Source organism: Micropterus salmoides, unplaced genomic scaffold, assembly GCF_014851395.1.
Source record: "Micropterus salmoides isolate LMB-PRFRI ecotype aquatic unplaced genomic scaffold, ASM1485139v1 Ms_hic_scaffold_10, whole genome shotgun sequence".
NCBI lineage: Eukaryota > Metazoa > Chordata > Actinopteri > Centrarchiformes > Centrarchidae > Micropterus > Micropterus salmoides.
Genome location: NW_024040041.1, coordinates 21,474,017 through 21,497,298, shown reverse-complemented (window position 1 = coordinate 21,497,298; position 23,282 = coordinate 21,474,017). Strand labels below are relative to the sequence as shown.

The following is a 23,282-nucleotide window of genomic DNA, read 5'->3' as shown; positions in this document are numbered from 1 at the left end:
AGGCTGGTGCAGGCTACACGGCTTTCAGCGTCGGCCGATGCCGTTCACACTACACAACTTGCCGTCTTGTGACGGGATTCTTGAAGTTGTTGTGGCGTTCACTGGCTGATCGGTGACAGGGGGTCACACTACACGAGCAAGTGATATGTGCCTTGTGAGATGAATTTAAAGCTTCGCACTTTTTGAAAAACTCATCATGCACTGGGACATTTGTTATTGCAACCAAAATGTGCTTGTTTGGATGCTTTGTGAAATTGTGTATTCCAGTCACATCAATTCCTAATAAATCACATTTAAAGTACTGTAATATATAACAGACCAAGCCACATTATATGTGTGTGTGTGTATACATAGATAAAATTCTTGCAGCACTGATATTCTGGCGATGTCACTGGGGAAGCTAGAAAATGACAGCTGTTGTCATTGGAAAGTTTTATTGAATTTCAGATACCACATTTAACATTTATGACTCTATGCTGTTTTATCGAACAAATAGCCAAATCAAGCCTTCGGCTGTTTTTAAAATAATCACATCTAAACCCTTTACTGTGATAAAAAGATATATACACTACTCAAAAAAAAAATAAAGGGAACACTTAAACAACACAATGTAACCCCAAGTCAATCACACTCCTGTGAAATCAAACTGTCCACTTACGAAGCAACACTGATTGACAATCAATTTCACATGCTGTTGTGGTCAGAAACAGACTCCATTAACATTAAGGGTGGTATGAGGGCCCGACGTCCACAGGTGGGGGTTGTGCTTACAGCCCAACACCGTGCAGGACGTTTGGCATTTGCCAGAGAACACCAAGATTGGCAAATTCGCCACTGGCGCCCTGTGCTCTTCACAGATGAAAGCAGGTTCCCACTGAGCACATGTGACAGACGTGACAGAGTCTGGAGACGCCGTGGAGAACGTTCTGCTGCCTGCAACATCCTCCAGCATGACCGGTTTGGCGGTGGGTCAGTAATGGTGTGGCGTGGAATTTCTTTGGGGGGCCGCACAGCCCTCCATGTGCTCGCCAGAGGTAGCCTGACTGCCATTAGGTACCGAGATGAGATCCTCAGACCCCTTGTGAGACCATATGCTGGTGCGGTTGGCCCTGGGTTCCTCCTAATGCAAGACAATGCTAGACCTCATGTGGCTGGAGTGTGTCAGCAGTTCCTGCAAGAGGAAGGCATTGATGCTATGGACTGACCCGCCCGTTCCCCAGACCTGAATCCAATTGAGCACATCTGGGGCATCATGTCTCGCTCTATCCACCAACGCCACGTTGCACCACAGACTGCTTTAGTCCAGATCTGGGAGGAGATCCCTCAGGAGACCATCCGCTACCTCATCAGGAGCATGCCCAGGCATTGTAGGGAGGTCATACAGGCACGTGGAGGCCACGCACTACTGAACCTCATTTTGACTTGTTTTAAGGACATTACATCAAAGTTGGATCGGCCTGTAGTGTGGTTTTCCACTTTGATTTTGAGTGTGACTCCAAATCCAGACCTCCGTGGGTTGATAGATTTGATTTCCATTGATAATTTGTGTGATTTTGTTGTCAGCACATTTAACTATGTAAAGAAAGGGGTATTTAATGAGATTATTTCATTCATTCAGATCTAGGATGTATTATTCTAGTGTTCCCTTTATTTTTTTTAGCAGTGTATATTCACACAGTCATCAAGTCAAACTTCCTGATCAGTTTCTCCATCTGGAGGTTAAGGAGGAAGAAAACAGTGACGTCAGGCATATCACACGAAGTTACTTTTGGCTGAAACATTAACTTCCTTGACATTATTTGTTTCATGTGATTGCACTTGTACAATTGCACAAAACATAGCAGGAAAAACCTATTGTGCATTTCAATCAGTATTAAAGCATTTTCTCACACTGTTGAGACTGCCAGCTCAGTTTCCTGAGGCATCGTTAACATTTTCTGTCTACAAAACATATTCAGTGGTCACGCTCCACAACTTGACCGGCATTGTTTTTCTGCCATCACAGAATAGTGACATGCTAAAATAAGAAAAACATCTGCATGTTGAACTGTCCTTATTACTGTACCATAATTAATCTGTAAAAAAACTGTAGCTAAAAATTATTGTTCAAAGAAATAATTGCCAGTGTTCTGGGGGATTGTGTGGTATGAAGAAAATACCAGCATTAGATTGTTGAATTAGATTTCACATTATTAAAAATGATTCTGACCATCTGTGGTAATACAAAAACATTTTTAGTGCTCAATAACAATTTGTTTTTGTTTTACTGACAGTATCAGATTACTTATGTAGGCCTTTAACAGCATTGTTGGAGCTAATCTTTTTGAGTTTGAGTAAAAAATGCAGTTCTTCCATGGTCCTGCTGCTGTCATGGATTGAAGTAATTTCATGTCCTCTCCAACCCGGTCAAGGTCACCACTGGTTTCGAGGGGGAGCCGGGCGCCTGTTCAAGAAGAATCAACCAACATCAATCTCTTAACATATTGACATGCACTTAGTCATAATACAGGATCCAGTCGTCGGAACAGCGAGGGCATTTGTAATGAGGCAATCTCTGTTAGCTTAGAGAGATCATCTACCACTCTCATTGGAGGAAAAGATTAGACACATAAAACTGGATTCATTAATTAATGCTGCAGCTCAAAGACAATCACAATACAAAAAACACTACTTCTGATATACGTATTGGTTGAGATTTGAGCATATTTAGCACATAATTGTTTTAAAAGCTGTTTTGAAAAATCTGAACGAGGGAATTTAAAGGTATTCAAAGTAAACAGAATATAGCCTACATATTGTGCCTATAAAATAATCCCACTCCCTTGGAACTTGTCATGTCTTATTGTTTTACAAATTTTTTCATTTTGACATTAAAGAATACTTCCCTGTTGATCAGGGTTTTAAAAAAGTCTCACTAAATCTACTTACTCTAAACGCTTTAACACACAACAAACTTAAAACAAACGTCTTCTTTTCAAAGAGACTGTAAACAATGATTGAATCGATTCAGCAGCGACAGAAGGTTACTGTTGCTATAAGGTATTGATTTGTTTGGTTCACCACTTTACATTTGATGAAAATGCATGTGCTGACAGTAAAGAACATTGACCATTGTTTGAACATTGTCTCTCTATACAGGCAGGCTGCCATAGAAACATTTGCAGGCTTATGTCAGTCTGTATTGGTTTAGATGTAGAGAGGGAGGCAAGTGAGGAGAGGAAAATCAGGGGGAGCGATACATTATCTGAGAGATAGAGAAGAGAAAGTGGATCACACAGGACACAAGGAGACACCAACCACCAGAGCCAGTCCCTTTATTGTACACAACACCTCTTTATTTACTCTCCATTCTAAGTCAGTTCATTTTGTTTATTCAAATCAATTAATTGCTACAGAGGCACTTGACAAGGGTTTGCATAACAAAAAGAAAAGAGTTTTTTGCAGGTTGGATTCCAACCCCATCCACCAGATTCAGAGAGGGGAGGGGGGAAAGGAAGGAGGCAGGGTACATCCATTAGAGAGAAAGGCAATATTGCCACAACCTAATGTATTACAGGGCATTTACAGTCTGGGCTTCTCACAGGCAGGCTGAAGTGACAGGCACAAGGGAATTTCAACAAACGCTGGGCAATAAGTTTTATCACACGAACTAACTTGTGTGTAGAGGGGGTTTGTGAAAGATCTAATGTGAAGGATCTTCAATCTAAAGATTTGGGGTTTTATAACTTGTTTTACTGTCACTGAAAGCCAGACCTGTAGACAAATTCGGGAGGAACACACTGTCTCTAGAGTCTGTGGTTTGGAACAGTTTTGATTTCTTTATAGTGTCTTTGTCATGTCAGGTCTAATTATGTTTTTATTCTCTGTGTTGAGAACAGAGAAAAAGTTTGGACAGCTTCTCAAGACAGGGTGTGCCTTCATAAACCACAAATCCCACCACCTACTCACCAACACTACTGATCAAACCAAAAACAGAAAGCATCCTAATAGCTCAACATCATTCTCAGCTTGACCAGTTTGCGTCTAAACATGTTCAAGAAAATTTGGTTTTAAATGGTCAAATACCCTGGAAGAGCAATCAAAATGATGATCATGATCAAATAATCACAGCTGTGTGTCCAGCCCCAAGTGCCATCCCAACATACAACAAGTTTAGACTGCCAATCCCCGTAGCAGAACCCCAAATAACAGTCCAGGAGAAGCTGGAGAGCTGAGTTTTACAGAGCTGATAAAATTGCACCCAAAAACATCAAAGAAATGACAAATGCCCAGGTTATAAATAATGCATTGGAGATGACCAGTCTCTTCTTCCCTACACCCAAGGCTAATTTATGAAATTACACTGTTAGTGCTTCCTTTAATATGACAGCAACAGTTGCATTTTAACATCTTGGTTTATTATCAATAGTATGTTTTTGTCATCAACCCTGCAATTAAATGCGATACAAGTGCTAACTCCCCAGTATAGGCCAGCTATATACAATGATATATTTAATGCACGGAAGCAGAACTGATAGCAATAATAAATGTCCTTGACAACTAAGCCCAGAAAGAGACGTGCGAACTCCTAAATGCTTAATACCATCTTTATACTGTAAATCATAGATACGTCCTTGTCTACACACCCCACTGCTTCACTGAGTTTTATCCTCTCTGAGAGGAAGATGTGGGCTCTGCTCTATATGAATCAGCTAATCCAGGAATGAACAAAGTCTACCCGTAGGCTGAAAGTCTCATTGGGGTTCAACTGAGACTAAAGGGATTAAAATTCAAGGCTTTAACAATTCAGAATTAGTGGAGAGAAAGAATCCCACAAAGTGCAGAGAGCCTTCAGTCTGTCTCTCTCCCTCTCCCGGGTTTTTGTGCATAGTGTTCTGGTAACGGACTACAACATTCCCGTTATGAGTGGCTTGTTGTAAGGCTACATGGTTAGAAGTGCTTGGATTATAACGGTCGATCTGGCTGACATCTTTTCATCATGGAAGGATAATTCACGGGGGGGTGGGGGCTGAAGCTACTCATGCAACCCTACCCCTCCGCCGTGTGTCTTTTTATTCTGTTTTTGCCGCGATTAGGATTTCATTTTTAAAGCTACATTTATAAGGAAAAAGACACTCAAATAAAATAACACATTGAAAATTGACATCATCAAAACAATATAGTGATAATAATCTATTGTTTTTCCAGTATGAAATCAGTTAGGAAATGAAAACCCAGTAAAACAGTAACAACAGGTTAAAGGCGTATATTACACAGAGATCTAGACTTGGGAGTCTTGGCCAATCTAAAAAGGTGGAGGGAGGGGAGAGGAAAGCCAGCCTGTAACTGTTAATAAGTTATTCACTGAGGTTCTGCTGGGAATCTTATCAGAGGAAATAAACCTATAATTACAATAAAAAAGCTCTTCAACTGAATTTGATACACCATCTCCTACTGATAGAAGTTAAATGCATCCCAGAGATAAGCTGGGCTTTATTTTGTATTACACATTTTCCACAGCAGTCAAATGTAAAATTCAAGTGGTTATGGGCTTTCTTTCGTTCATGTGCACTGATAAAGACGGTATTAGCAGCTTATTACATCACTTGAAGAGATATATTAATACGGCTGGACGCACATTATGCACCGCTATCAGTCTGCCCCTGCCCTTGAGCCCTGCCCCCGGCCTTTAGTGTGCAGATACACACACCCACGCACAAACACACACACACACACTTAGGTGGGCTTGGCCACAGGTCTAGTCTAGCAAGGAGGGCTCAGCAGGGCGGATAATGGTGGGCCGGTGAGAAGGAGCGCCAGGGGGTCTTCGGCTGCAACGGGGAGAAAAGATACAGAACAAGGAGTGAGACGTACTCGCAAAGAGAGACCATAACAACCCGACAGACAGAGGAAAGAGGGAGGGTGAGAACAGTGGGAGAGTGAAAATAATAAATATAGAGATGGTATAACGGGTGACTAACCATGCCTGTAACTCTTGAAAAACAAGGGATGATAAGATTTTAGTGACAAAAGGTTAAAATACTGTGCAACTAAAAATTGCATAACACATACACACGGTTTTAGTAATCACACCAAAACAGGAATTCGTACCTGGGTACACCGGGTGGGACACGGGCTGGCCGGGAGGGGATCTGTGGGGGCGCACTGAAGGGATCCAGATTGCTGTTGAAGGCATTGATGGGTGGGCCTGGGCGAGAAGGAATTGGTGGTGCACCAAAGGCGGGAGAGGGATTGAGAGGAGCTCCAAAGGCAGGAGAAGGGTTCATGGGTGGTCCTGGTGTTGGGCCCCGAACAGCAGGCGGACGACTTGGATGAGTGGCTGCTGCAGGAGGCGGCCTGCGCTGAGGGGTCGGGCTGAAAGAAGAATATGAATAAATTAAACTGATATTGTAATAAACATGGAAAAGATCCCATAAATTCTCCTGAGGTGGAGGTCAGTTGATGCTCCTATTGCACCTATTTTCAAATTCAGCAAGGCAGGCAGAATACTAGCACAGCAAAAAAGTGTAATCTCATATATTTAAACAGGGTTTTTCCTGGCTCAGAATGGGCCTTTGGGGGGTGACTTCGTGCAACAGTATGCATGATTGGTATGCATACAGGAAAGGCAATGAGTTACCTTATGACCAAAATCTACGCATTTTCTTGTTATTTCTGACCATTTCATAAATAAAATATATCCACAACTCACTTCGTAGCGGAGCGTTCGAGGGCAGTCAAACGAACGCAGCAGCTGGTTTATAAATCCAGCGTGTAAAATACAGTGGCTAGAGATGGGAGGAGAGGTGACTGCTGGAAGTCAAGACGTCGTATTTAAGTTTATCTTCTGCTTGCTCAACAGTTGTTTGATAAATTTACATTTATTCATTTAGCTGATGCTTTTATCCAAAGCGACTTACAATTTTTAAGTGTCTTGCTCAGGGACACATTGGTGGATGTGTCACAGTGGGGGATTGAACCTGGGTCTCTCACACTAGAGGCATGTGTCTTATCCAATGCTCCATCGCCACCCTCTCAATGGCTATTAAAACACATTCGGAGAGGATTTAAACTCTTTTTTTTCCATTTCTGATCATTTTGGCGCTGGTGATTTTCCTTGGGCTTTTTCTCTTTGGGGGGCGCCAAAATTTCTCTATGCAGGAAAAACCCTGTTCAAAACATCGCTATGTAAAATTGGTTGTGTCATTAGATAGTTATCTCCAGTCTTACCTGACTTCTGGGATCCAGCTGTCATTTACGGGTGGGGGTACCGGGGTGGAGATGGTGTTGACGGTGATGTCACCAATAATATGCAGTGCCTCCTTGAGTGCATGATACATGCGTAACATTTCATCTCTGCGCTGGGCCTGGTCAGCCGACTCCTCCATGAGGTTTGCCTGGTCCCCAGATGAGTAGAGGTAGGCCAGAAGCTCAGAGTGGATGAAATCCTTTGCCTGAATGGAAGATAAGAAATTAAAAACACAGAAGGTTGGCAACTTACATTAATAAACAATGAGAATTTCTTAGATAAAATGATCAGAAGCTTCATAAACTGAAAATGTGGTTGAAAGAAGTGAACTAAAGCTAAGAAATGAGGGGATTATTCAAACAAAAGAGAGCAAAAACAATTTATCGATTGGCGATATTTAATCCTTAAACAAAATAATAAAAAACCTTGGTAAAAGGAGCTGCTGCTAGATTGTTGGAAGCAATCAAGTGAGCTCACTAGAATAATAAAATCTAATAAAAGGGACAGTGGACAAGTCACTGTGATGGTGTATCATAAATTGTGTTAATTAGTGTCTCAAAGTGTATGACCTTGTGTTAAAATGAAATACATGTCCACTTTTGCTATTAAAATGAACAAGAGAATTAAACACTATTCTGCACAGCTCCATGATGCAATAACATTCAGACCTAATTAAATAGCAGTTTTATTTGATCACAGCTCAGATCCGTTGGTTTATCAGGTGCCTTGATTACTTCTATAGAATTCAATAATATATGATGCTACATTTGCCAGATAATGACAACATTTCTGTCAGCATGCCTTGCTAATGTCATATTACATCCATCCATACGTACATAGAGGTCTGCGGAATTGGATGTTCAAATGTACAGAGTTGAGGTAGACATCCAGCTATTTCCTGCATTAACATAGCACACAGCATACAACTAACCCACCAAACATACTGGGGTGTGCACAGCACTGTACAAATTAGAGCTTTCTTTTCCGTAAATAAAAAAGTGAAATACAGTGTGTTAAGGTAATAGACTAGATGACTGCTTTCATTTTAGGTCTGTTGCCAAATCTGATGACACTCCGTCTGTTAATGACTTGTGTCTGCTTTTGAGGACTGCTGGACTCACACTGTTGATCATGAGATGCATGATGGTCTTGGGCATGAGGTCTCTGATGGATTTGTTGATGATGCCAATGTACGAATCCACCAGGTTGCGTATGGTTTCCACCTGCCGTTCCAACTGAGGGTCCATAGAGAATGTGTCTGCAGGGGCAGCCTCTTCATTCTCCGTCTAACACCACCACCACCACACACACACACACCAAAGATGTAAACCAAAGTATAAACTTCACTAATAAAAACGTACATACATGTTTGTAGGTGCTCTCTGTAGAAGTAGCAAATGCGACAATTGTCCTAAAATCGTGAACAGAGAAATAAGGGGGTACATGCGTTAATGAACAATGTAATATTAACTAATTAAACCCCATCCACCCACATACCTGGTCCTTCTCAGGATAAACTCCTGCCCTGAGGAAGGACGCTTTCCAGCTATCTACATCCTCTTGAGAATCACAGGCCAGTTCCACTTGGCGGAGGTCCTTGTACACGTTCCTGTACAGACAAACACAAGTGCTTGTGAGTGTCTAGGCTTACCCAATACACAAGGACATGCATGCACACAGAAACACAAAGATAAGATAAACATGCATTCACACGTCTTCACAACATAACTCTTACCTCTGTTCGGTGTTGAAGATTCCGAAGACGTGCTTTGTGGACATAAAGCCTTTCTCCACATCTCTGAGCTTCAGGTTATCCAGGGGCAGCATATATTTCTTTTCTTTCTCCTAGTATGACACAGACAAAAGAAATGTGCATTTTAAATCTACAACAGAAAGAAGTTATATCTTGTGAGCAATTGTATATATTTTGGTAATGGAGATGAAAACAAAGGATAGCAGTGCTAACACTTCTCCACCAATGAGCAGACATGATGGAATGCATTTCCTCTGAGTGGACCACCACCAGGCTGGTGAGATGGAGAAATGCATGATGAGGGAGAGGAGGAGGAGGAGGAGGAGGGAGAGGAGGAGGAGGAGGGATTTCTGGGGGATGGGGTGCCAGCCTTCACTGTTGAGCAGAGACATCTGGAAGCATTTACGGCTGCACTAACACAGAGAGCGGCACAGGCCCAACAGTTACATCACACACAGTTCCACACAATACCCCGCCCCCACACACACACACACACACACACACACACAACTGCACGTGCAAAGGCAAACATACATACATACATAAGCGTGAACGAATTGAACAAACACATTTCATGGTATTTGGACGTGTGCATCAACATGCACTCGTACAGATACAACACTAAAAAGTACAGGAGGACTCATGTGGACAAGCGCCTACACACATGCACACTTGTGCACACACAATAACACCACCCTCCGGCCCCCGTAACCCAGTACGATTTCCTGCAAATTCCAAAGTCAGATCCCGGCTGGAACATTTCAGCCCGCCTGCCACGTCAGTTTGCCTCCACCATCCTCCCTCTCTCATTCTTTCTCTTTGCTGTTTCGCAAAAGGCGACAGACGTGAAAATACACCGTTTCCAGTTGGTGTTTGGGCACACTGAGGCCACTGGACTGGAGTTCATCTTTAGTTGTGGTTTGTAGTGGTATCTTTAAGGTGTCTTTTTATTTTGCTGGAAGAATGGATACGACCGAGGCCTTGGGAAGAAGATCAAGCGGTGAGTAAGGCATTTTCCATGCTATTCATGTATTTTATGCATTTCATGCACTTAAGATCACTGTAGACAAATGTTCAATAAATTTGTCATGTATTGAATGGTACTCTCCAAGTCCTTTTACAACCTTTGAAAAGGTCTATAAACTGTAGAGCGGAGTCTGCTGAGCGTGCACCTAGTGTAGTTATTTAGCCAAGGGAGAATGCAGTCCAGCCGTGTCTACATTTATTTGCCTGAATCAGTTGTTATAAAAAAAAGGTAGATTTTTCATATTAAGCTCTTTTTAAAATAATATATGTTTAATAAGGTAAAAAGTACTGTGGCGTTTCAGAAGTGTGGGTCTGGATTTATCAGCCTATCCCATGTACGTGGCTCTTTTTTTATGTGCAATTGTTTGAATGTAATGTTTGCTTTGTGTGCCCTCTGTCCTACTGTCCTAGGGTAGCAACCTGTAGCCGCAATGATCTCGGGGTCCTTCCTCCCATCAGAGTCCTCCTCACCCCCCCGCCTGCCCAGTGTTCAGACTACCTGTTCATCAGGCTACAGCTGAACAGTAGTCTGCACATTGGTTAGGCTGGGCTGGGACGCACACACCTCCAGCAATTGTGGGTCACCAAATCTCCACTTGGGATAGTTTATCCCAACAGTGCCAAATACAGTGTCTTCATTTTTACACATTCCTGTGGTGCAGTGTCATCTTTTCTTAGCTAGCCACATCCCTGTGTGTCCAGTAAATACAGTGCTGGAACAGAAATTCCTCTCACCTCCTCATCTTTGTACCAGGACAGCGATTCAGCAGTCAGGACAAACCAGTACTCCTTGGAACCTCCCTTCATGATGCTGATGTTGAGGGTTAACCAGCCTTTCCTGATCACCTACACAGTGAGGAGAAGATGTGGGAGAGATGAAAAGGGTGGGAGGGAGAAAGAGGTACCAGGAGGGTGGAGGAAAAATAGCTTTATCAATCAGGCGTACATGAGGTGACATGAGGGCCCCATTGTTGTACCATTAATACTGTGGATGTGACGGACACTAATAAAAGTTACCTTGCCTGCTAGATCACTGTAAATTTGGTTGTCTCTTATCTTTTTATCTTAATATTCAACATTCTTGTGTCTGTGAGACTAACGTTAAATATGCACTACAACACAGAAGCACTAATAAAATGAGTGACTAAAGGACAGTAATAATACATATTGTGTGTAATATGGCTAAATGTATACAAAAGCATCAGTAGATTTAGTTGAAAATACTGAAAAGGGATGTAGTCCTTGCTGTTTTTCACTCCATAGAAAAGAAATCCTTAAACCAACAATCAGGACCAGATGGTGTCCAAACCATGCTAGCCCTGACACAAGTCAAAGATCAAAGGTCGATGGTGGTATGTTAGTGTCAGTGGGTTAGTAAAAGCTAGCCTATGCCTTGGTAGTTTAAAAAAAAAAAAGCAGGGTTAGTGGGGTTAACTTGACTCGGATTTACATGGGGGTTAATGTTAAAACAGTTAAGGAGGAGTAAATAGCTATGAAAGAGAGTAAATTTTTTTCATTTTGCATTTTGGAGGAGCCCTCTTAGCTACGTGGCTCCATTTTTTCACAGAGACTCCCATACATTTCAAGTACAGTACAATGAGGGGAACTACAGTATCTGTGAAAAGTGTGCTTGTGCAAACTAAAGGTAAGTGGAGATGTCCATTTCAAAGTCTGCATCATTAGCCCTCTCTCATGCACTCCCTCTCCATCCAGCAGAGGACAGGAGTGAGTTATGGGAGGAAAAAAAAGGTTCATTAGTTCAAAGCGCCAACATAAACATGGGAGAGGAGGCAATTACATATGAGCTAAACTGGTAGTTTGCGTTTGCGAGGAAATAACTTTAAATCCCCTGTATTAAAATTTGTTAGAAATGTTATAACCAAGTTGACATTAAGAAATTTCTGTAAATGTAAGTAACGCATTGGGTTAATTAAATATGTAAGATTACATCTAAGATTAACACCAAGGATTCAAAGAAAAAAAACATGTAAATGATGACAATGAAACATGCCAATTTAAAACTGTCAAGATCAGTAAGTTAAGAAAATAATGAGTTAAGCAGGAATTTTGATTAAATACATCCCAAAGCCAGGACCAGTCACCACACTAAATAACAGGTCATTTTGATCAGCTTTGAATACAGAAATAACAATTCAAGACTTGGATTATGTATGTTCATATCTAAATTTTGTTACAAAAAAACCTCCAAGAACAAAAGAAAGAAATCACTAAAAATGAATGTAAAGGAAATTTCAAAGAATAAAAAAAGGTTACTGTATTGTGTGTTGCTGATTTAATCACTCCCCACTCCCTCCCCGATTTGGCCCCAGCGACGTTTAGGATAATCCTCACAAGGCAAACTTTTGAGTCACCCTGCATGAGGCAGCAGCAGAGGTATAAACCTGAAGACATGAGAACTGACGCCATCCAAAGCCAATGGTGGAAGATTTCCCTGTTATCTCTAATCTTACCTATTCCATTTGTGGTGGTAAAAGAATTCATATCTTGTTTAAAATACTTGGTGGAGAAAAGGTAAAATGTTAGTAGCAGCCCAGATGTGTTCAATTAAAGACAATTACTGTCTTATTCTATTGACACCAAGAATTACGAGAGCAAACGTGCCATCTGTTACTGTGAAGACAATTCCAAATTACTGATAACTGCGTGCTAATGCTAGAATCTGATTTGATGAATCAGTTTGATCGGTCTGGAGACTCTACCTTCTCCTCGTGGACCTCTCCCAATCCGCCAAGCTGCAGAGGGTAGAACAACTCATTATGGTGAAAGCTCTCAACTCTTGTATTTGCAGGAGCCTGTTTATCCTGTTATCTCACATCAGTTTATCTTTTCCACCTTAACTATATAGGCTGACCTGTGCATGATAGCCTCAGTTCTTCTGCATGGCCTACCCCTGCTGCCCCCTGGCAGGGTGTGGTTTAAATCTGTGGGGTACTTACCAGAATCTCACCCTGCAGTAATATGAAAGGGAGGGAGGCAGTGCAAAATCACAGCCAAAAGAAATGAGAAAGCAAGCAAGCAAAGATGAGGGACAGATGAGAGGTAGGAGGAGGGGGAGAGGGAAAAGGGTGGCAAGTGGAGAGTTGGAAGTAGAAAAGATGAATTAAGTAATAGACAGTAGAGAATGACAGGTTTGAAGGGGACAAAAACAGAAGGAAACAGAAGTGAAGAATCCATGAGATAAGACACATGAAGAGAGGCAGGAGAGTAAGAGAGAGACAGAGAGAGAGAGAGAGAGCAAAAGAGTTACATGCAATCAGAATTACTTCAAGTATACCACAATCTGGTCATGTCATTTGTTGCTCACTTGATAGGTGCGAGTTCCATGCACATTCTGAATAAAAAAGATGCTTGTGTGTTAATGGGCAGGCCACAAAACAACCAACACAATTATGTGATTAAGTGTTGCTTTGCTGTTGAACAACATGCCTGGGTCACATGCAAACAGCAATTAATAATAGCCATGGAAACAAATGCTCATTTCAGAAAAGCAGGGATGCGGGGTCTTCTTTAAGTTCACTAAGGCAACTTTCCCCTCACTGAAACTGCAATCTCTAAAGCTAATTAGCAGTATTATAAATTGTGTTTCAGGATCTTACAAACACACATTGACATTTAACAAACTTTGTTAAATATCAGTCTGAATAAAAGTGGAAAGAAGAGGTACCAGCTTTACAACATTGTAGACAAAGACCAGCCAGTTCAAAGGCTGGGACAGTCAGTAGTTAAAATGATGTAGGGGGGAGGTCTTGTTACCACTTAGATATGTTGAGATAGATTAATAGCTATGGGCTAAATCATTGTTGGAGTGAGGTTTATTTCACATGGTTGATTAATGAGTGGTAATGGGAGGCATCAATCAGGGGAGATTATATCTGGGATTGGTGAAAAGGCCAGAGCTGAGTGATAAAACGTACCTGGTTGGGTATGGCCCTCTTCTTGTTTGCAGCTGTGTTCCTCTGCTGGGCACTGTCATTACACAAAGATGGAGAGAAAATACAATCAATGATTGATGACACCACACCAAACACAACCCGTGTAAAACATACACATTTAATATTCTGTCGTGAATGTCTGTTCCACTAATATTCTATTCTTTTCCAGGATTGTGTTTCATAGATTTAATATATTCTTATATAGGCTTTTATGTAAATCACCTATCTGATTTTAGATATGTGCAAATCCCAAGGTTTTGTTGTCATCATTTTTTTTTATTATACAACTACGCACATACATAAAGATGAAAGTGGGTTTGGGAGGCATTCGGACATAATGGAGGGTCAAACTGTCTCTCACACATACTGTACTCACAACCCTACATCCTTTCTGTCAGCCCACCTGTTGTTGCCGTACCCTGGGGGGCTACCATCATCCAGCCTTCTGTAGTCAAGACTGAAAGTGACGTCATGAGAACCATTAAACAGCCCTAGCTGACCTGTGACACATTACAGCAATCCACTTTCCATGCACAGGCTAGACATAAACCCTAAGACACACACACACGGGGACTTTCTTTGTTACTTGGTCAGTGACACCACCCACACAGAGGAGGGGAGCTCCACTCAACTGCATGCTACTGTGACTGCTACACTAAGGACTGTGTGAATTCAGCCACAAACTCTAAACGGCTTAGAGATATACCACAAAAAAAACAGAGTGCTTTGCAGTGTGCAAATGACTTTTCAGTGCACAGCAACAGCTACAAGTGAATGCAGTAAAACATTAACATTTCTCTGTCCATTATTACAGGAAGCATTCTTTATAGTGACATGCAGCCTGCAGCTGACAGGAAGTTTATCTGTCAAGTTGTTTATCTGACTTTTGTTTTAGAGAGGGAGCGGCATTGTTGCATGCAGGGGAGGAGGGGGGAACTTGTGCGACCTTGATCAATCTTTCATCCACCTCCCCCACAGGGAGACAAATGCTCTGAGGTGCCTCGATCATTAATTGGCATGCTACATCACACTGATGCACCAGAGCTTACAACATGTGGCTAATTATAAGCAACACTTTGATTCAGTAGCCGTGAAGTGGTGGCGATTCTGTAACGTTTTTGAAATGGCAGCTGGGTTCCACATGTATTGATGGCAGAGAGTTACAGGATTACAAGTATTAAACTTTGTAAATCTACAGAATCACAAGTGCACCTCGAGCAACAGGCAACATGTAGTTAATCGGGATCACAATGCCTGCGCTGATACTGGGGTCACCAACAAGCTGTAAGTTGGGCTACAGAAAGGTGGGGGAGGAGGGGTACATACTTAGCAAAACCTATGAAGTCCTCATGGTTGGTGTTGATGTAGGCGAGCTCAATGTCAATCAACAGCAGAACCTTAATTAGAGGCAGAAAATCATGATTAGAATGGAGAGGTCTCAATTAAACACCACTTACAGAAGGCCTGAAGTAGAGTGTTTAATCTCTTCACTATCACTTCTGATATTTCACACTTCACCAAAGAAAACCCAGACAACCATGACAGAGATGGCATCTAAAGCTGAATTTATATATAACTATACTAACAGACTGTCACCATGATCTTATCAATGCAAATTGCAGATATGGTGGAACAGAGAATATAATGTTACTCAAAAGTTTCAGTATATAAACCTTACGGCCCCACTTCCTGCTTGAAAGAGGTGCTACCAAACCTAAACCTTATTGGTTTTGGTTTTTACGGAGTTAATGCTGTTTCTAAGGCTTCTCCAAAAAAAAAAATAATAATAATTTTACTCAAAATTACACAAGTCAGCGGTCATTTTAATACCTTTGTCTTGTGATGTCTTGAAATCATTGAGTGTTCTCTAATGTCGAACTGCTTGTCTGATCATTTGGGTTTTCAGAAGGTGGTGGTGAAAGTACTCACTAACACTGTCAACTTAAACCTGAAGCAAATAAATCATACCATTACAACACTGAATTTATAAACCAGGAAATTGGAAAATGTGTTTGTCGCACCTGTGGGTGACTTAGCATTTTTAGATAAGAATCTGACCAAAACAACTTGTTTCGTTTCATCAAACTATTGCTCGGAAAAGTGAGTCCTAAACATTAACTTGGGCTCTAGAAAAAAAAATGTTTCATGACCATCTGGTCTTTTTCAAATACATTTGATGCCTTATATACTGTATTTAGCTTTCTCAAGTGTCCAAACCTTTATGAAGTTTCAATGTCTACTGAAAACCTTGGATGATACAGACTATAGGAAATCAAATACGTTTTATCAATAAATGAAATCAATGATTCTAAGCTCAACAAAAGTGAATCTAATTATCGGTTTTACAGATTATAATGCACAATTAGCGCTGGATTTATGATCTGCATCAAACTGCAAGTGGGCGAAAGGCACTGCAAACTTGAAGAAAAACATTTAACTGTATTTTGGCTATGCTCTACTGGCAAGTGAGCATGCTGACCAAAGCAACAGAAAGGCCTTATGAGCTTTAACCATTTAACAATGTCAGATGACACATTATTAGGATATAACGGTAGGAATGCAGGGATCAGTTGCTAACTTTACCTTATGTTGCATCTTGTCAGATTCCCCTTCCCCCATTTATGTAATAACTTGGAAGATGTCACTTTGTTCCACCAGCATCTAAACTAGGGCTGCAGCTAACGATGATTTTAGTAATCGAGTATTCTACAGATTATTTCATCGGTTCATCTAGTAATCGTATAAGTACTTTTGCTTGGGGTGCTTGAGAGCAACTGGTACCTTCAATCAACATCCTAGCAACAAACCTGGTCCTTGGTCTTCCCTTCTCTTTCTCTGACATAGGTGGTGACAATCCTCTCAGTCTCCTCTCTCAGCCTGGGGTAGGAATTGAGCTGAAAGGCAACACAACACACAGCTGCAGTACTGAATAGAGACAAACACAACACACACTTACACGTTGGTCTGAACATATTAAGACTTACCAATAAGTATCAGAGAGAAATAGGAGAGAGAAGTGAGAATAAATAGAGAACAAAGAAAAGGGAAAGAGATAGTCAAGTGACATTTCAATGCCACACATATCCAAACAACCACAAACCTGCATACACATCTGTACAAGACTTTAAATACACAATGACTGTTCTGCAAGGTGATAAGGCATCTACCATCAGCTAGGGATGACTTTATAAATAACGAATGGTAATGCTGTAAGTTTGGGACTGCCTTAATCACACATTTTTTTTATATCAACAGACAAACATTTTATATTTTAAACAAAAAGAGCAATGTTCAAATTTGATGTGTCAGTACATCCCAAACTTTCATGTCTAGCTGATGGTAAAGTTTTGATAGTACAGTATTAGTGAATACTGAATGAGAAGGGAAGGGTGACAGAGTGGGTGAGCAGAGGTAAACCTCAGAGACAGAGGGGAAGGAAGGCTGGGTTTACTGCGTGTATTTTGGATCATGTCATGGTGTGCAGCGCCTTTCTCTGTCCACAAGACGGCAGTGAAGCACCGTTGCTATGGAAACACTCAGCTGCCACTGCACCCAAGTAGCCCAGGGGCTATCAGTATCATCTCCCCCCTGACTTCACTCCCTTTCTAACCGGTTCAGCAGATAGCAGAATGTCAGTCTGACATGTGGATCACTGAGGGAGCGTAGCCGGGCTCTGCTCTGCCCAGACTGCCAGACCAGACTGGGTCTTGGGCAGAGAGAGATGGAGGAAGCAATGTGGAGGTGGGGGAGGAAAAATGCTTCAATAAACAGATGCTGAGGTCAAACAGCATGTGGGAGCTGGCTGGTGGAAATTGCGCTTAAATTTTTAGACGTGATTTGTAAGTAAATTCTCAATCTGAATGCGATGGAGGCTTTCAGAGGTAGGAAGGATGGCACAGTATATACACTTGAAGCAGTGGGCACAGACGGTGAAGTGGCAAGGGGGGTGGGGGGGTGGGGCTGATTTCACTAGGGTGATACTGGGATGACAGAGATGAACATTTAAAAGAGAATAGGAATCCCTTCTCTTTTCACGCCATCATTCCAGCAAGTGTTTTCCTGGTTACCTTAACGGCACACTTCATGACGAGCGCGGTGAGCTCGGACACCACAAGGTCCACACATTTGAGGCTAGGCTCTTTGAGTTTGAGGATCTGCTTTTTGACAATCGCCTCGAAAGCCAGGTCAGGGGTGAAGAGCCCCGTTCTGAATTGGGTCCATGGGGTTAGATTGCATTTTGTTGTGGTGATAGAGAGAGGGAGATAGGCAGAAATTAAGAAAAAAGAAATAGAGGATAGCCAGGGAAAGAGAAAAAGAAGAAATAAAAGAAGTCTTTATTCAGTTAGTTATTTCTAGTTGTTGACAGACAAATCAACCAGTGGAGAAGGACAAGCCACAGGTTTTACACATCCCCTTCCCTGACAAGCCAGTTCCTCTAAAACTAGGTCAATGGTAGAGATGGGCATGTCACCTTCAAAGCCAAATTACTGCTCAAGACCACCTCTTGTTTTGCTGGCTATGTGTACTGAGCTGTGAAACCTGCAGCTTGTCCAGGAGAGACCAGAGATGCTCAGACACAACGAGTCCCCGAAACATCTCAAATCCACGACAACACGTCACCCGTCACAACACTCCACAACACGACAGCACTGCCTGCACACAGGGCTAACAGGGCTGGGCTGGCCTGAAGGCTAACCGCACAGAACGTTTCTTTTTTTTTTTTGTATTAAATGCAAGAACTGCACTGAGCAGTAGAGACTTCTCTACATATTGTAGAGAGCTGTTGGCGAATGTTCTGTGTCAGCGCACCCTCTGCCACACCCATGGTTCTCCCTGCCCTATGTCCCAGCTGGGTCGGGAGATGCTGGACACCTGCAGTACCTTGTTGGTGCACTGCCTGACTGTGTTGATGAGCTCCTGAATGACCAGATCGATACATTTGAGACAGGGTGTTTTCAGCTTAACGATCTGCTTTTTCACGATGGCCTCAAACGCCAGGTCTGGAGTGAACAGGCCCGTTCTGAGGATGCACAGAGAGACAGAGGCACAGCGACAGACAGATGGGACAGTTAACAGACATGTAGGCCAAAACAAACCAGATGAATATAGACAGACGATTGTGTACACATGATTGGGAGGAAAGATAAAGCACCAAAGACTGCCAGGAGAAAATATAATTCAGCAGACGACCACAAATGAGATATGACATACAGAAGAGTATCAGTGAAGACACATGACAACATCAACAACAACAAAGATACATGTAACACAAAACCTTATAATAACTGAATGTTTCAGCAGACAGAAACAAAAAAGGAGTGGGTGGTTTTGCAGTGAGGAGAGAAGGAGATTGGAAAAACGGTGAGGGAAAGAAGAAATATATTTCACATACAACAGAGACAAAACACTTTTCTGAATAGGTGCTTTTAGTCTCAGATGGCAAGGCTCGATTATAAAAACTTGAATTAGTAGAATAACAGCTTTGATGAAGGGAGAAAGGCGAAGCATGTAGGTATTTCAAACAGAATACAGGTATCTACTCAGCTCTGCGGGGGGCTACTTTGGAACTCAGATTTTTGGTTTTGTTGTCTCAGCTCCACTTGCCTGACACCATGGACATTCTTGATTGCGTGACTGATTTCTCGCCTTAGCTCCTTCTCGTCAAACACAATCTGGAGCACAGGGAGAGAAGAGACAAAATGATACTTTGACAAATCTATCAACAAAACACTATGTCTATAATACCCAACATATCACTGTGGCACACTAACCTTGATCAGTTCGAAGGGAAAGCGTTCATGGAAGATGCGGTTGATCTTGGCGCCACCCGACAGCTCATTGGTGTCCACCTGGTCCCCAGAGCCCTCAATGCACTTCTCAAAGTCTACACCAAACTGCTGCACCATCCTGATAGGCGTCAAGCACAAAAGACATGAAGCAGGCGTGATATTCTCCTTGCAATTACAGTTCGAGAAAGTGCCGGATAAATGACCCTATGATCAAAAACGGCATATACCATAAAACTTCAATTAATAACCAAGTCCCAAATAGCCGCCTACCCCATACACTGGTGGGAACACACACCAAATAAACGCAGTTCCCCATCAAACGCCTGATCTGGTTTTTATTTAAGTTCTTTGGATATATAAAACCTGCTTTAGCTGCTTCTAAGCTGCTCAGATCGTTAATACAAATATTAATGTATGATCAATATGTCAACATGTCAGTATGGACATGCTACACATCGTTAGATTGGTTAGATTCTCCACAATTTCATCGTTCAGTTCATTTAACGGAAACAACAAGCCCCAAAGTCTAATTCTTCTCAGATTTACCAGTGTAATCTGCATGATACAAGAGATGAAAAGGAAAAAGAAGTGCAGACTCACATTACCTTTGAAGCGCTCGTTAAGTCCGCTCTTAAGTCTGAATGTATCCGTTCCTTGATTATTTATATTCCTTTAGTCTGTAGGGGTCCACCGATCAAAAGAATCAAAACAGCTTTTCATAAAAATTAATCCAAGTTGTGAATCATGTCATGTGAAGTCCATTGCTCTCTGTCTGCTAACTTCTGCCACACTTTTCTCATCCTGCACCCTGTTGTTTTCGTTACGTTGCTGCCTTCAAAATAAAAGCGCAGAAGCTGTCTGTTGGAGCTAGATCAAATGAATGATGTGTATTTGATATTATTGGATAATTTTTATACAAGCAATATTCTGTTAAATAGTAGCCTATTTCAGTTTTGTGCAAGAGGAATTAAAGGCCTGTCCAATATGGATGCATGTCCCAAATAAAGGCATTCAGTGATTTTAGTAAATAAAAGTCCGGGCTATTAATCAAAGTTTTATGGTATTTTACCAAGAAACATCTGCTCTCATACACAGATGCCCTGTGTAGGTGCCATCCAATATGGCTGCCACAAGTTACAGTACCCACAAGTTATCTACTGTAAATACTAAATCATAAGCTGCATTATTATGAATGACAATGTCCAGGAGCACTCACTGCAACAAGGCCTTGGTCTTGCGTGTTGGGTCATCTGGACGGAAGTTCTTGTACTCCTCCACCTCCTTCTCCAGGGAGAGGAGCTGACTCTGCAGCTTACTGCGCAGACCAGGCAGGGTGTCCCTGATGTGGTTGGTCAATTGCTAGGAAACAGACCGATGTAGTACTGTTATTTTATGAGAATCAATCATCATGGTAGAGAGGAAACAAAAAATTGATAGCAGACCTGGTTGAGTGTCTTTTGTAGATGTGGTGTGCCCATACGCTCTGCTATGTGTCTGTAGGCAGGGTGGGAAAGGAAGAACTTCCTCTCTGCAGCCAGAGCAGCGCGAATGTCCTTCTTCCCATCAATGTCTTTCTGGCTTCGGTTCACCACACCAATGTAGCCTGCAGGCGACAACACAATTAGTAACTCTAAAGTCAGGAATAAAGCCTGCGAGTGCGTGTGTGCGTGTGCGCACATGTGTATGTATAATCCTCACCTCTACGCAGTGGCAGCAGTTTATTTTCGAGGATGTCTTTCGCATCCGTCCCTTCATCCATCAGGTCCAGTTTTGTTATAACACCAATTGTACGCATACCTGCACAAAATAAGAATGTGAAACTACATATATTCAAATTTGATCTATTACATCTCACCTTATTTCATACTACAGGTCTTAGACAATAATACAGAGGAAAAGTACTGAAATGGAAAAATTATGTCAGTGTCGTTGACCTTTTCCTAGCAGAGGGCAAGGAATATGTTTAATGTAATTTTTTTTGTTTCGTCAGACAGCATGAGAAAAAAAAGTGTTGGAAGGCCTACTCTTTGATCTCTGAACTACCAGAAAGCTCCATGCTTACCCTGAGGGTCCACCTCCTTGGCGATCTTCAGAGCATCAGAGTTGGCCAGGTCAGTGTTGGCAGGGGTGACGGCCAGGATGAGACAGCTCTCCTTGGTGATGAACTGCAACAGCATGTCCCTGATCTGGTGCTCGATGTCTACAGGCTGGTCTCCGACAGCAACCTTAGTCATTCCCGGAAGGTCGATCAGTGTCAGGTTCAGCACTGAGTCACATCGACAGAAGTCAGAAAAAATGAGAAATGCAAATGTTTTCCCATCAGCTGAGTTGAAGTAAATAATCTGGCTTTTCAGAATGTAGTCTTATTACAAACCCAACCTACACATATCTCAACAATATATCATTTATTCACATAATGTGCTTCCTTAACCATTAATTTTTTTAATTTAACAAAGCACTGTATCTAGTTTAATTTGACACGTCATTAACACATCAGCATTTGAACGGAAACCAACGTTGTGACAGACACAAGACAAATAAATGCTTGACGACTAATCAACAGCACTCTCAATGGCCAATCGCCATGTTGACAAAGCATACAGCCTATACACGGTGTTGTTAATATGTTCTTAAAGAAATAAACATTAAAAATGTCCAATATGACAGTGAATTCCTGCGACAGCTCCCACAAGGAGATGAATAGATGTTTTTGACAGCTATTCAGTGATGGAGCAAAAAAACACATTAAACATTAAAAAAGTTACTTTCAGTGTTTTACCAAAACCACACTGCTTTAAACCACAACCATATGTTTTGTTTTTTTATCTTAAAAAGACTCAAAGTAATTTAGTAAACATCGAGGGGTAGATGTCAAAAAAACAAAACAGCTACAAGACACAGAAAATTTCTCCATGCTTTTCGCATTACGGGTGCACAATACGATAAAATATTTTATCATGGTATAAGTAATATTATGATATATCCTGTATACTGTGATACATTACATTTTCTCAAAATTCAATTGAGATTTTTTTTATGGACACAATAACTAGACTTACCCGACTGATCAAGATCCTTCAACATACTGATTTGATAAAATCATGGTATTATAATTTAAACCACCACAGATAATAAACAGATATAATATACAGACACAATATAAACAGTATGGGAAAATCTCTAATTGTTGACAAATGTATATCGTCTCACAGTATATATTGTCATATACCATATTACCGTTTGGGGAATAGACTCTTAGGTTAATTGGGATGGGAGAGATGCCTTTGTTGGAGCCCGTTATCCTCTCAGTCTCTGCCTCAATTTCCAACCGCACTTCTTCAAAATCCACAAACTTCTTCCCTTTGCAGTGCAGGAATTCAGCATACTCTACACGCACGGGGTAATAGTGACATACAGAAGTGGCGGGTAGAGACAGAGAAAAGGACAAAAAGAAAAAGAGCATTGAAGAGAGAGAATATTAAATTAAAGAGATGAAGGTAGCAAAGAGCAGACAGTGGGCATTGCTTGAGGCA

At 41.5% G+C, this 23,282-nt stretch overlaps 1 protein-coding gene and 1 long non-coding RNA gene across 6 annotated transcripts in view; one reads left to right on the top strand and one right to left on the bottom strand.

Annotated features, from left to right (window-relative positions):
• Positions 1–1,540: 1,540 nt before the first annotated feature.
• Positions 1,541–23,282, bottom strand: part of dnm2a (dynamin 2a) — a 29,067-nt gene continuing 7,325 nt past the window's right edge. The window contains exons 3-21 of one of the 5 annotated variants that reach the window (XM_038709936.1): positions 22,987–23,136; positions 21,812–22,015; positions 21,448–21,546; positions 21,192–21,352; positions 20,966–21,108; positions 19,732–19,867; positions 19,565–19,632; positions 18,842–18,980; positions 16,768–16,854; positions 15,287–15,357; positions 13,943–13,994; positions 12,728–12,760; positions 10,743–10,853; positions 8,964–9,073; positions 8,726–8,837; positions 8,350–8,514; positions 7,210–7,433; positions 6,091–6,354; positions 1,541–2,443 (exon numbers count right to left, since the gene is read on the bottom strand). In XM_038709936.1, the coding sequence (XP_038565864.1) occupies positions 2,413–2,443; positions 6,091–6,354; positions 7,210–7,433; positions 8,350–8,514; positions 8,726–8,837; positions 8,964–9,073; positions 10,743–10,853; positions 12,728–12,760; positions 13,943–13,994; positions 15,287–15,357; positions 16,768–16,854; positions 18,842–18,980; positions 19,565–19,632; positions 19,732–19,867; positions 20,966–21,108; positions 21,192–21,352; positions 21,448–21,546; positions 21,812–22,015; positions 22,987–23,136 (2,360 nt within the window). In that variant the 3' untranslated portion in view covers positions 1,541–2,412. Of the gene's footprint in view, positions 2,444–3,297; positions 5,811–6,090; positions 6,355–7,205; positions 7,434–8,349; positions 8,515–8,725; positions 8,838–8,963; positions 9,074–10,742; positions 10,854–12,727; positions 12,761–12,964; positions 12,977–13,942; positions 13,995–15,286; positions 15,358–16,767; positions 16,855–18,841; positions 18,981–19,564; positions 19,633–19,731; positions 19,868–20,965; positions 21,109–21,191; positions 21,353–21,447; positions 21,547–21,811; positions 22,016–22,986; positions 23,137–23,282 lie in introns of those variants that run through there. The other 4 variants (XM_038709933.1, XM_038709934.1, XM_038709935.1 and 1 more) reach the window with 4 other exon arrangements.
• On the top strand, positions 9,742–11,035 carry LOC119896534. Its single transcript, XR_005443235.1, has 2 exons — positions 9,742–9,981; positions 10,419–11,035. It is a non-coding gene; the product is annotated as an uncharacterized LOC119896534 (long non-coding RNA).